The sequence below is a fragment of the Xiphophorus maculatus genome, chromosome 23, assembly GCF_002775205.1.
Source record: "Xiphophorus maculatus strain JP 163 A chromosome 23, X_maculatus-5.0-male, whole genome shotgun sequence".
Taxonomy (NCBI): Eukaryota; Metazoa; Chordata; class Actinopteri; order Cyprinodontiformes; family Poeciliidae; genus Xiphophorus; species Xiphophorus maculatus.
In genome coordinates, this window is record NC_036465.1 from 24,102,427 (window position 1) to 24,115,021 (window position 12,595).

Consider the following 12,595-nt stretch of genomic DNA (forward strand, 5'->3'; position numbering starts at 1 on the left):
GAAACACCTAAAACATCCAGGGCAGCGGTCCCTGGGGACGGGAATCGAGAAACACTGATCCAGTGTATTTATCATGTAATGGTTTGCCATAGTATGCATGTAATTTAGATTAGGTCTGTCAGTTTCCCTAGGGTTCCTTGAGTTTCACTGTCCCAAAGTTCTCTAAAGGTGCTAATCCTGCTTTGAGTGGAGGTATTAATAAAGTACAGATAACTATTCCAAGCATGGGACTCTGCGGAACTAACTGGTGTGTAACGCAAGATTTTAGTGTAGGATTAATTATTAACACAAACATATTGGTAGTTAAATTACTGGGACAGGTTTCCTGGTGTGGCAACAATTTTATTGGTAAGTGGTTGGATCAACAGTTAGCTCATAATTGTAAAGGTGAAGAGAAATGGGGGGTTTTTTGTTGTTGTTTTTTTTAACAAATAAAATTTGGCAAGTGTGGTGTACATTTGGATTCAGATGCAGCTGCTAATCTTTCTGGGGTGTTCCACTGTCAGTAAAAACTGCACATGTATACCCTGAAGTAATAACCTATTTTTTAATGCAAAAAAAAAAAAAAAAGCTCAAATTGGATGTAAAGCAAGCAGGAGTTAAACCTCAAGTTTTATTTTATTCTTTCCATGCTCTGTACTTATCTCCATCTATCTCCCTAACTCTCATCAGAGTCCCTGAAGAAATGCATCCCTCATATGCAGCATGATGCTGCCACCGCGTCCTGTCCATTCAGGTTGATGTACGACAGACTATTAGTCATCCTTTGTAAACAGAAAGTAAAAGTCCAGTCTCATCTGTCCAGAGAATCTCTCTACACAATTTGTGATCCCTACTTGCCTTGTGATAAACTTAAAAAGTAACTAGCTTACCTTAAAGAACGGCTCTATTTTTGTCACTGCTGAAGCCTATTTAAGCTTTATAGTTCATCACCCTTGGTTGCCCTGTCAATAACTTCTCCCACCTGAAAAATGTGAAGAAAGAAAAAAAAAAAAAGTAGTACACACGCCAGTTTTCAGATTTTCATTTCGAGAAAAAAATAAAAATAAAAAAGTGGAAACCGTTAACCATTGAGGTTGAAGTGAGCTGTGTGGATACTTTTCCAACGCTCTGTATAGAAAGCAGATGACAGAAATAATGGCTCGATAATTTATTTATCGTTTTGCCCCGCTCCTTTGCATCTGCCCTTTAGGGTAAAGGAGGCAGAAACTACGTAATTTAGCTCGTGCTTTCTCTGTCGTCTAACGTTGTCACGGTTTCACTTTGCGCGCGCGTGCACCGGTGCGCGCTCACGCTGGCTATTGTGGGTTTTTTTTTTGTTTTTTTTTATCACCAGGAGACAACTGTGTGGCCTTGCTGGGGTAACGGAGCGGGTGACCAGCTGAATAATAACTAAGGGGCATTAAAAACCATGGCGGACGAACAAGAAATAATGTGCAAGCTGGAGAATATCTTGGAAATACGGTAAAGCGCAAATTCTGCCTCTTCAATGAATGTTTTCCAGATGTTTGGCTAGTGTTTGGAAGCGTTAAGTTAGCTAGCTTTAGCCGTCTGGGAATAACTCCCCCACCCCACCCTCCATGGCTTCGCTTTTGTTTCTTACCTCGCTAATATTAGCCGTTCTGCTTTGAATTAAAGGCGTTGTGCTGCTCTACATCTTCCAGTATTCTGTTTCTGACAACGTGGACAGGCGGGCTAATTGTGTAACAAATACAGACGGAATTCGGGTGCTGAAAGCGCCTATTAGGGCTAATGCATCAAAATCCCAGATGTATCACAACAAATGCCAGATGTGCTCTGCTGAACTGTGCTAGCTAGGTCCTTAGCTTAGCTATCTGTCGTTTGGCTGGTTAGCAGAAGTGACGGGATGGTGGGATTTTTTTTTTTTTTTTAATTAGCAGTCTTTTCTTTAGAAACAGGTTTGTGCAGTTTTGAACACTGTAATTACAATTTACGGAATTGGTGGGTCATTTTTTTCTTTCTTTCTGTAAAAGATGTTATTGTTTGGGGTATAAATTATCTGACTCCGTGATAGAGTAAACCTATTCAGAATCCTGATAGTTGGAGGGGAGGAAAAAAAACAATAAAAATGTGTGCCACGGGCTTGCAGAAACAAGACGATCCAGATGCAGAAGATTAAGTCTCGCCTAAAGATGGAGTTTGAGGCTCTGGAGTCGGAGGAGAAGCATTTAAAAGAATACAAACAAGAAATGGATCTCCTTCTGCAAGAGAAAATGGCCCATGTTGAAGAGCTGCGCCTCATCCATGCAGATATTAATGTGGTGAGTTGGTCAAATTCCTAAATGCTCTTGAACCCTTAAACCCATTTGGTTATTGTTAAATAAAACTTCCAGCGGAGTTCCAGCGACTGAAAGGTTGTTATTTGAAAAATTCTTCATTGTCAATCAAAGGACTGGCATCTGGCTCTAAGTGGAATCCATTGTTTCAGGCTCTGAAGTCTTACCATCTTTTTTTGACTAAAACGTCTGTATTAATCTGTCATGTTAGATGGAGAGCACCATAAAGCAGTCAGAGAACGACCTGAATAAATTGCTGGAGACAACTCGCCGCCTCCATGACGAGTACAAGCCTCTGAAGGAGCATGTTGATGCACTCAGAATGACTTTAGGTCTGCACAGACTGCCCAACTTGAACGAAGAGGAGGAAAAGCTCTCTCTGGAGTAAGTATATGCACACACTGACAGGTAAATACAACACAGCAGATCTTCTACTTAATGTGGTCCCTACTGCATTCACTAAAAACATGTGTCATCTTGAGTTTTCTTAAATATGCATTTTGTGATGTTGCAACCACAAACCTAATTCTGTTTTATTTTTTGTGATTGACAAACACATATTGGAGCATAATAGTAAGTAAAGAAGATGTAGAAGTATCTATAGTACACATAAAATAGTTAAAATGTGATGTATATTTGTAATTAGCTTTGTAAAACAGCCTTCTTTTACAAAAACTGCTGCCAGTCCCTTAGGCTTTGCACTACAGAGATTAAGATTTTTGTTGCAGTACGATGTGGATCTGGACTTTGGAACAGAATTAACTCATTAATAAACTAAAGCTACACAATATATCCAATCAAAACCACCATAATAATTTCAGAATTTGCAATTTTGCAATTGCATAGAACTGCTTGGATCCAATATTTGATAGGCATGCATGCAAATATTCTGCATACTGACATTTTATTTGGCCAGTGGGAGAAGCAGTCATTGCCCATGATGGCCACACTTGATGTGTATTTTGTTGTGACTGTGCCGTGGCGGGTATCAGGAAAAGTGATTTACTCTGAATCAATCTGGGCATCAAATTATTCAGCAAAAGTATCCTAATGACACACTTGCGCTGCAAGGGAATCTAAATCATTCCCTGGTGTCTCTGATTGTATGATTACAGTAAGCTGCCCTGTAATTGGCTCTTATCAGCTGCTAAATGCTTCATGACCAGCTTTTTCATTGCTTTCTTTCAACAATGTTTTCTTTTAAAGCTCCCCTTCCATAAATGCCAGATTTGTCGAGAATCAACGGTTTTCCTGTCAATGTATGTCTGCAGCTTTTGAATAAATTCTTCATCTGGCCTGTCAGTTGTGCCACATTCTTTCCATTTTGAAATGATGGAGGGTGCAGTGGCCTGTGAGGCTGTCAAAGATTTTGATGCCTTTTTGTGATTTAATCCTTTGAATTTATCCACAACTTTTTCCTTGAGCTGATTGTTCACTTCATGTAAGTCCTTCGTCATATCATCCCAACAGAACAGCTGTGTTTACAATCTAGTGAGGTAAAAACCTTTCAGGGACAAAAAAAAAAAAAAAAAAAACTGCACTGAAATTTGTGGCTGTGATTTGACAAAATGTGAAAAACCCTTTACAGGATGCTGTAATTTTTTTATTATTATTATTCTACAATTAATTTGTAACAAGTCCTGGAGGTAAGATACTTTTTTTGTTATTTGAATATTATGTAAAAGATCTTGTATAAAAAAATGACTTGATATTTGCGTAATACGCTTTAATTCGTTTTATTTGCCTTTAGTATCATAACATGTTTACTGCTTGCAGTGATAAAGCAGAAGCCTTACAGATGAAATACAGTAGGTTAAAAGTAATCCTTTACAGGGTTTATTTTAGCATCATGGCGCATTGAATATTTACAGCAATGGATGGCATTTTAATGTGCATTCCAGCTGACCTCATAGCTTTACGCTTTGAAGCTATTGACGTTCTGGTGTTTCTCAGGCAAGACCATGTAATCTTACTTTATGACAAGTCACAGCTACAGTTACCAGCGCAAAATAGTTTTTGAGACAAACTTGGTATGGGCCGACACTGAGTTAAATCTGACGCATGAAGGATTACACAGTGGATATGGCTATTTGTTGGCCATATAACAGACGTATACTCTGTGTTGGTTCATTAGTGTATAATTACAGTTTGGATGTGTATAAAAATTTGTGACACTCTTTTGTGGGCTTTAGCTTGAAGGACAAATTCTGTGCATATTATTTTGAGAACACAAATTTGACACGCTTTATCAAGTTGCAGTTGAGTGGGATGTGATCTTTTTGCAAACACTGGTCCAAGAAGTTCCAGTTTGATTTTAATTTCAACTAAGTATGACAATACTGACGATAAAATGGCTAAGTTATCGTTTATTTACTATGCTGTACACAATCTGAAGTAAAAATGCTAATAAATTTTAATAAATTATCGCGAAATGCCTTTTTTTGTGTGTGATTTAGGTGAACTGGTCCTTTAAAAACGCCATCCTTTTGATAGTGTTTTAAAACCCTTTCAGTTTCTTATTGGTATTTTCTTGATCAGCTGGACTGTTCAGACATTAACATCTATTGAAAAACTTTCTTTTTTATCCTAATTTTGTCCAGTCTTTTCCCAGCTGTAGAAACTGCCAAAATGATGGTGACGAATGAGGCCATTTCAGGCTTCATAAAAATCCGTGTCATCCACAAAATTGGAGGTACATCAGGGTGGTCTGACAAGTAGGCTTCCAGCAGCACAAACCGCAGGCTGACATCCATCAACAGCAGATGATTGTACAATTTGCCGCTGCAAATCATAGTTAATGGCGCTAGAACATAGAAGTTAAACTCATCCAGAGTTTTTTTTGGACGGACAGACTCTCAGGTATCCCGAGTCCGGAGCGTCGGGTGTTGTTTTTAGTTTTGTCATCCGTGTTTTTGCTCTACGGGAAGAGTGCTGAAGTGTAACTGAAAGATATTCCTCATGGAAGTTTATTTATAATTGCCGTGTTTATTTACACTGAAGGCCACGTTCTTGTCTTGAAGTCAGTTTAAGAAAGAAAAACTTTTCATAAGAGATTTTTCTTTTCCATTTTACTAACCTAAAGAGTGCTACTACTAACAGCTGGAAAATAACATGTGAGCTTCCTAATAAGTAATAAGGCTCTTGAGATTTCTAGTAGACTAAAACACTCACACAAAAAAAGTGTGCGGTAAGAGCCCTGACCTACTGCTGCTCCGTGGGCTGACAACATTGTTGGTCGGTTCACTTTGCGATTTGGCCGTGTATTGTGCACAGGCTCGAGTGATGAGTTCATTGCTGGCCAGGTGGTTGTTGTCTCTCCTTCCCGTTCTGGTGACATTCCCACTCGACTATCAGCCGGCCATAAAAGAGACTTCGAAAGCTGAGGCTTATGTTCCCCTGCGGTTTTTCTTAGTATATGCAACTCATTGCAGAAGCAGAGTGACAGATTTATGGAGTAATTGTAGTAAATAATAAAAGTTCCCTGCGAAACTGTATGACAAGAAGAGAGAGAGCAGATTTGAAGAAAATGAAATCACACCCCCAAACAGCTTGCTGGGTACGTTTTAGGAGAATATCAGAGAGTGACATGTCGGGAGAAAAATGAACGTTCTATGCCTCAGAAAATGGGGTGGGGGAGAAAATCTCCTGTGAAATATTAACCTGAATAGAAGTTAGAAGCTAAATATCAGAAACACATGTGGGTTATGCAGTGATAGTAAAAAGGCCAACATGCTTGGCACAGGGGTCACTCGTGTTCACAGGAAATGTAACACATTAAATTTGTTCTGTGAATGCACAAAGATCTGCTCTAGCCCGGACCTATTTTGAGAGAAACCAGAGAGGGTAATGAAAGGGGATATCACTTTTTTTTGTCTTTGAAAAAGGGCCAGTCATGCATAAAGTCCAAGGCCACATTTCTTTCCCAGCCCTCCCCTGCACACACCCACGTGCACCCCCTCACGCACGCACGCGTACACGTGCTAAGCGTGCTAACAGTCTTTTTTAAATACTTCAGGCGTTTGATCCGACTTTTGCATTAAAAAAAAAACGGTGACACAACTGTAATTTTCTTCTGCGTAAGATGCTCATTGTGGACTGGGGTAGTGTCAGCTGTGGGAATTCTAAGATCTAAATAAGATTTGCTTACCAGCTTTATTTCCTTCTCTTTTTTTTCCATTATGCTTTGAACAGTTATTTTGAGAAGCAGAAGGCAGAGTGGCAGAAGGAGCCACATGAGCCCGCCATCCCAGAATCTCTTGCTGCAGCTGCAGCAGCGGCGCAGCAGCTTCAGGTGTCCAGGAAGCAAGACGCCCGGCAGACAGCCACCTTCAGGCAGCAGCCGCCACCCATGAAGGTATTCTCATTTAAAACAGATGCAGCAGAGATCAAAGTGCGTGGATAGACACCCTTTCTTATTAGTTTTTTTTTTTTTTTAGATATTAATAGTATCTTTATGAGAATTTTAAATAAAAAATTTATAAAGTGAATGCTATTCTAACACTATACATTATCAGCAGATTTTCAATCTATTTTTTTAGACTTTTTTTTCATATTTTTTGCATGAAATAAGTCTTCAGTATGAGGGAAACTAGTACAATTGAAGACTTGTTTCCCATGAATAAGAGTCAAATATTTGACTGGAAATTACCAGTTTTAAGTGGTTCAGTCATAAGTGGAACAGAGGAAAATGAATCTATTAAGCCCTTTATTCAAAATCTTATGTAAAGTGAGTACAATGTTATTAACTGTGAGCATTATTTATTGGTTTTACCTGGTTTAAGTTGCATTTATTTCCGTATTACCATTATGTACATGGATAAATGTGATCAAAGTGGAATAAAGCGATTTGTCCTGGTCCATAAACTCTCACATTAACACAAGCAGACACTGGGTTGATCAATGACCATCTATACATTTATGTAATAAATGTATATTTTATCAAAAAACATGCATCCATTATATAAGCTGCCTGTGTTTCTGCAGTTTGCAACAAAATCTTATAGAGGGCCCAAACCTTATATAACAGTTATTATCAAGTGCTTCCATACTTAAGAACATTTGGCCGTAAAAAGAATAACAATACAAAACTTTATTTGGATGTAAAGCAAACACTTTCTTCCCCCCAAACATACGCAGTTGAGTTCAGCTTAGATGGAGTTGAACTCAACTGCGTATGAAGCACACACACAAACACACACACACACCCCTCTGCTGACTGTAGCCAAGGGTTTTTACACACAGGAACATGGAGAAAAATCTGTTTCACCTCTTGCTAGAAAGCTTTAAAATACAAAAGAGATTGTCACCAAAACGTCATCTAGGTTCAAAATAATGTCAGCAGATTATTAATAAGAATGGTTTGATATCAGCTGACAAGAAAATCTAATTAAGGACATTTTTATGCATTATTGCCTAAATAACTGAACTGTAATTCCTTCATTTAACCATAATAATCCAGAATGACAGCACCTCAAAGGAATGCAGGGATTATTAATCCACTAAATACTTTCTGGTTAAAAGAAAAATCTCTGCACAACTTTTACTCAGCGCTGAACTCAATGACCATCAATACATTTGTGATAAACATATATTTTGTCAAAAAACATGATAGCAAATGGCCAGCAAATGTATTATAAACCACTATGCATATATAGGAAATGTTTGATAACAGATTTGTACAGTTTGCTTTTCACAGTGGAGTGAGTCCAGGGGTTTGTCACCAGAATGTGGATTAAATAATGTTTATGAATCCCAATCAGCTGCCTCAAATTAGATATGATAATAGAAATATTTGCATTCAAGTATAAATAGACCATCCAGGAGAGATTTAATTTTCTTTGTGTTCTTCCAGAGATTTTCATGAAATGTCTCCTGCCACCAAAAAACACCACGAATAAAAGAACTACTACACTCTATTAACCCTGCCTTTCACACCTCTTTTATTAGTATCTGGTTTAAGTGGTTGGAATGAGCACAACACTTTGATCAACAGGATGACTTATTGAAGTTAAAGATCAGGGTGATGGCAAGGAGGCCGTCTAACCTCAGCCTTGGAGCACATCACCAAAGACGATATGTAATATTGGCATACTGGGATTGATAGCAAATATAACCGATTATGCTCGGATTAGCTAATATATCACTATTGGTTACCAAGGTGGTAATAGCATGTGAGCTATCAGCAAAAGCTATTTGTTATGCCAATAGCTGGAATGTGCTATTGGCAAAATTGCTTAACGTGAGCTAAATGCAAAAATCAGCATGCTAGCAATCAATCGCAAAGGTTATATTAAAGTTGGGTAGTATGCTACTGTTTGGTATGATGTTGGTAGTAAGCAAATGACTTATAACATGTTACCTAACAATAGGTGTCACTGTCTGCTACAAAATATTATCATTAGCTTGGCTAATCCGCAAATATTAGCATAGCTATCACTAGAAGATTAGCCAGGATTAGCTAGCTTTATTGCTAATAGTAGCTTATGCTTGTATTGGTAAAATACTTAAATTTGCTAATATGCTAATTTAAGCATACTAGCCAGTATGTCAGCCAACATTAGAGTTTAGATTTATGACCTGAACCCGACTCAAAATTCGGACCGGGTCAAGCCTAAATTATTTGCTTGATGATCGGGTCAGGATTGGCCTTGTGTGTCACGATTAGTTGGCCTACAATACTTGTAGTACAGAGAAACCTAAATGAGAATGCACAATATTAAGTTTGTTAATCTACTACTTAAGGGTACAACAATTTATTGGAGTCAATTTAATCTTCGGAGATTGGTCATCAGCTGATATTTATATGTGAAACCGATCTTATCCATCGATCTTGTCTACCTCCAAAAAGGTATAAAAATCAGCCACTGTCCTCTTTTGTTCTCCGGCCCACCAGGGCATGTTTGCACATTTTCAGTAATAATAATCACCCTGCTGTTGCCAACTCAGCGACTTTCTTGCTATATTTTGCAATATTTAAGACAAAACAAAATTGGTATCTGCCAAAGTCGGAATCGGCAGGTCAGACTTTTTAAAGATCGACAATCGGCCATAAAACTGTAATCGGTGCAGCCTTAGCCTTACTACTTATAGTCTAAATAGAGAAGTTGGCAGCTTACCCTATTGAGGAAAGCAAAAAAAGGTGCAAAAGTTCGTTAGACTTTAACAAGCATAGCGCATTGCACAATAAATGCGCACGCAGACCCGCCCTGCTCCACTCCTATCTATCTCACACACCAGATTATTTACACTTGACTCACACTGCAGTCACACGCAACGAGATGCCGCTTGAAGACATTACATAAAATCTAAAAACGGGAGAAGTTGAACTACTTACTCAAATTATGTTCTAAAAATGAATGCTCTAAAATCGTAATTAAAATAATATGTCAGGTTTACTTCGGACGCCGGCCTATAATTAAAGTTAATTAGTTGGGTCAGATCGGGCTTGGACACGATGTCTACGGGCTCTGGCCAGATCGGGCTGGATATTTTTGGGCCCAATCTAAACTCTTAACATGTACATTCTGCTAGCAGCTAGCTAAAATGCTTAGCTAGCAAGCTAAGATTAGCATAAAAGGGGCTTTCAGTGTATTAATTTGCAAACCTTTATGGTGCTTTCATTAAACCTGTGCAACCAAGAAGCCATGCAATGTACTTATTGTTCATCAATGCACTACTGTCTGTCCATAGCTGTGGTAGCCACCAGTTAGAGCTTTCCAACTTCTAAAAATAGAAGTGCAGCAACAAATTGGCTTTTTAAGGCTTATTTGAGAGCACCCAAAAATCAACAAAATATTCATACGACATCTACTTCCCAGGTTTAATGATTTAAAAGTGGAGCTTGGTGGAAGATAATGATGGGCAGGTCTTGATAATTCTACTCAGAGCTGGTGATGTACCAATCTCCTGCAACCTTACATCAATTTGGATCCACTCAAGCACAGTTTTTTTTTTTTTTTTTTAATAATCTGTTCCAATTTAGTTTGGCATGTTTGTTGGTAAAATATGTTTAAAGTGGGTTGCATTTGGTTACTCATTTACAGAAGACCTTTGTTTTCTATCTTTTTTATGTCAAACTAATTCCTTTCAAGCCTGTATACTAAACACTGGGCAGTTGGCGCTTGTGCTTTGCTTGAATTGTGTTTTTTTTTTTTTTTGACCATATGTTGTAACTGTGAAACACCTAGAGAGTTGTTCAGATTTGGGACATTGCAAAGACAATTTCCCAATGTGCCTCGGTGACAGAAAATTTGGGAAGTGCAGCTGAAATGCGAACACAGATGGAACACATCGATACTAATATTGTTAGCAGCAGGGTGTCACAGCACTTTTCAGTTACCTTTTGATCTTGAAGCTCTATCTCCTGGTTGTGATCTATGAACAAAAACTAGTAAACAACCTAAGTGCTGCCCTTACTTTAAACGAACAGGGCTTTGTTTAGGTCAGTGTAGTCATAAGTTTATGTTGCTCATCTTAACAGATGTTCTCACATCCTGTTAATGAGTAAATCCATAACTTATCCACGTAGCACCTTTTTATATAGGAAGTAATGCAAGTTTGGTTTCAGTGGGACAGTGCTTCACATCCCTTAAATTTTTTTGTTCCCCCCACATTTTGTCTTGTTACAACCAAATCCATTTCTTATCCTCCACACTGAGTCAATACTTTGCGGAATCAGTTTTTGCAGCAATTAAAGTTGCTTGTTTTTAGGGTTTTTTCTGCTATTCCTCTTTAAAAAAAAAAACCCTCAATCAGATTGGACGGAGAAAAGGATCTGAAATTCAACTTTCCACAAGCCTCAGGATTTTGTTGGGCTGCTCTAGCCATTGTACAGTCTGTTGACTAATTAGGGGACTGATGGGAATTTGTTACGATAGGTTTGATTTAGAAACTCTCTTTGTAGAAGTAGCTGAATGAAAATGGATGCCACACTTTTCAGATTTTTATCAGTGAAGATGCTGAAAGCCTTATATCGTTCTCTTCCCACAGTTATGCACTACTTTGTGTGGGTCTATCAAATTAAATCACTGCCAAGCACATTGATATTTATGGTCATAACATAAAATGTAATAAGTATACGGAGTGTGACTACTGCCTGGCACCGCAGCAATCGAATCAGTCTGACCAAAGTCATACTAACCTTACTGGATTTATTACGTAAATCGGTTTAGGGAAATTTTACATGACTGAATTATTTTCTTGATTCTCCATGTCGGAACAAAAGCAGCACTCAATAAGTGTAGAATAAAGTTTTTGACTGGACCTCTTCTCTGCAGGCATGCCTGTCCTGCCATCAGCAGATTCACCGCAACGCTCCCATATGTCCGCTGTGCAAGGCCAAGAGCCGCTCCCGCAACCCAAAGAAGCCGAAGAGGAAACCAGATGAGTAGATCCTTGTCACAACTTCAACTTCTCAGTAGGGTTTAAACTGCTCCGATCCACTGATCTTGGATCAGCCAGATTTATTCCCCCACATGACTGGAGGAAGTAAAAAAAAAAAAAAAGGTCTGAGCTTGAGGACGATTTCAACACTCTCTGCTTCAGTAAATTTTCTCAGTATTGTCAGCGCTTAATTGTGGATTCAGTGATGTCATACAAGTCGTCTGTGTTTTCATCGCTTTGGATGTGTTTACTCTATGTAAATGTGTGACTTCCACCGTAGTGTAGCAGCTCCCTGAATAGTATGTTGCAATAATGCAAAGTGAACTCATTCAAATACTGTTGCCATTGTTGCTCCTGTTTGCTTTTAATTATCTTGTGTAATTCATTCTTCTGCAGTGCATGCCATGACTGTGTAGTTTTTGTGACAATGTAAAATAACATGGTTTCTCTAAGTTAAATACAGTTACACTATTGTTTTATGTTTACAGTCAAAACGAAAAAGGGGGAAAAAAATTAAAAAAAACAGCTAGTATGTTTAACTTTAATACTGCGAAAAGGAAATAAATTGATGTTTTGTACTAAGTTTGTGCCATGTTTCTTTCTTGTGTGCATAGAACAATTACTAGAGCTAAACATCCTGTGGTTTGGTGTTATAGTTTCCAAACATTACCCAAAATGATACATTGGAAAGTGTGACATGCCACACATTTTTATGTCTGATTGGACCATTTTAAAACACGAAGGTGCTTTGATGTCAACCTTTACATTAAAGCTCTGGCTGAATGTTTTTTGAGCCCCATTTTCTGGTGTTTTTCTGCCTTTAATAGATTTCATCTAAGATTGCCTTTTTTCACTTAATCCACACATCTTCTCATCAGCTCTAGCCACCTTGCTGAAGAAGAGCATCAACTCGCAAT

General features: G+C 38.3%; 2 protein-coding genes across 2 annotated transcripts in view; one reads left to right on the forward strand and one right to left on the reverse strand.

Moving 5' to 3' along the window:
• The window catches only part of LOC102236553 (moesin), a 43,289-nt gene that overhangs the window by 24,455 nt on the left and 6,239 nt on the right, over positions 1 to 12,595 (reverse strand). The gene's annotated exons all lie outside the window — the stretch shown is intronic.
• On the forward strand, positions 1,301 to 12,260 carry zc4h2 (zinc finger C4H2-type containing). The gene is made up of 5 exons (XM_005810796.2): positions 1,301 to 1,464; positions 2,111 to 2,282; positions 2,509 to 2,681; positions 6,489 to 6,651; positions 11,573 to 12,260. The coding sequence occupies exons 1-5, from the start codon at positions 1,412 to 1,414 to the stop codon at positions 11,684 to 11,686; spliced, it is 675 nt and encodes a 224-aa protein (XP_005810853.1). The 5' UTR covers positions 1,301 to 1,411; the 3' UTR covers positions 11,687 to 12,260.